Source organism: Sinocyclocheilus anshuiensis, unplaced genomic scaffold (genome assembly GCF_001515605.1).
Source record: "Sinocyclocheilus anshuiensis isolate Anshui unplaced genomic scaffold, SAMN03320099.WGS_v1.1 scaffold1672, whole genome shotgun sequence".
Taxonomy (NCBI): Eukaryota; Metazoa; Chordata; class Actinopteri; order Cypriniformes; family Cyprinidae; genus Sinocyclocheilus; species Sinocyclocheilus anshuiensis.
The window spans coordinates 216187-216576 of NW_015555812.1; the positions used below are offsets into that span (position 1 = coordinate 216187).

At 27.7% G+C, this 390-nt stretch overlaps 1 protein-coding gene across 2 annotated transcripts in view; it reads right to left on the reverse strand.

Annotated features, from left to right (window-relative positions):
* LOC107675146 (Y-box-binding protein 2-A-like) overlaps nt 1-390 on the reverse strand; it is a 25565-nt gene that overhangs the window by 1520 nt on the left and 23655 nt on the right. For both annotated transcript variants that reach the window (XM_016469388.1, XM_016469387.1), the window contains one exon: nt 9-73. In XM_016469388.1, coding sequence (XP_016324874.1) covers nt 38-73 — 36 coding nt within the window. In that variant the 3' untranslated portion in view covers nt 9-37. The remainder of the gene's footprint in view (nt 1-8; nt 74-390) is intronic.

Genomic DNA, 390 nt, shown 5'->3' on the forward strand with positions numbered 1-390 from the left:
CCGCGCGGGTCACATGATTCCTTCCAACTCACAGAAATCATTCTAAGGGATTGGAAGCTGAGGGGGGAGGTGACTACACAGGGAGAAACAGTTGTAAGTGCACATGGGTTAGTTGTCAATTGTCATCATATGACAAATGCCAAGAAACAACATATGGCCAAAATACAGCATGAAAAAAACAAATAAATACAAACAAATAAATACAAACAAATAAATACAAACAAATAAATACAAACAAATAAATACAAACAAATAAATACAAATAAATACAAACAAATAAATAAATAAAATAAATACATAAATACATATATATATATATATATATATATATATATACATACACACACACACACACACATATATATATATATATATATACACACATACATA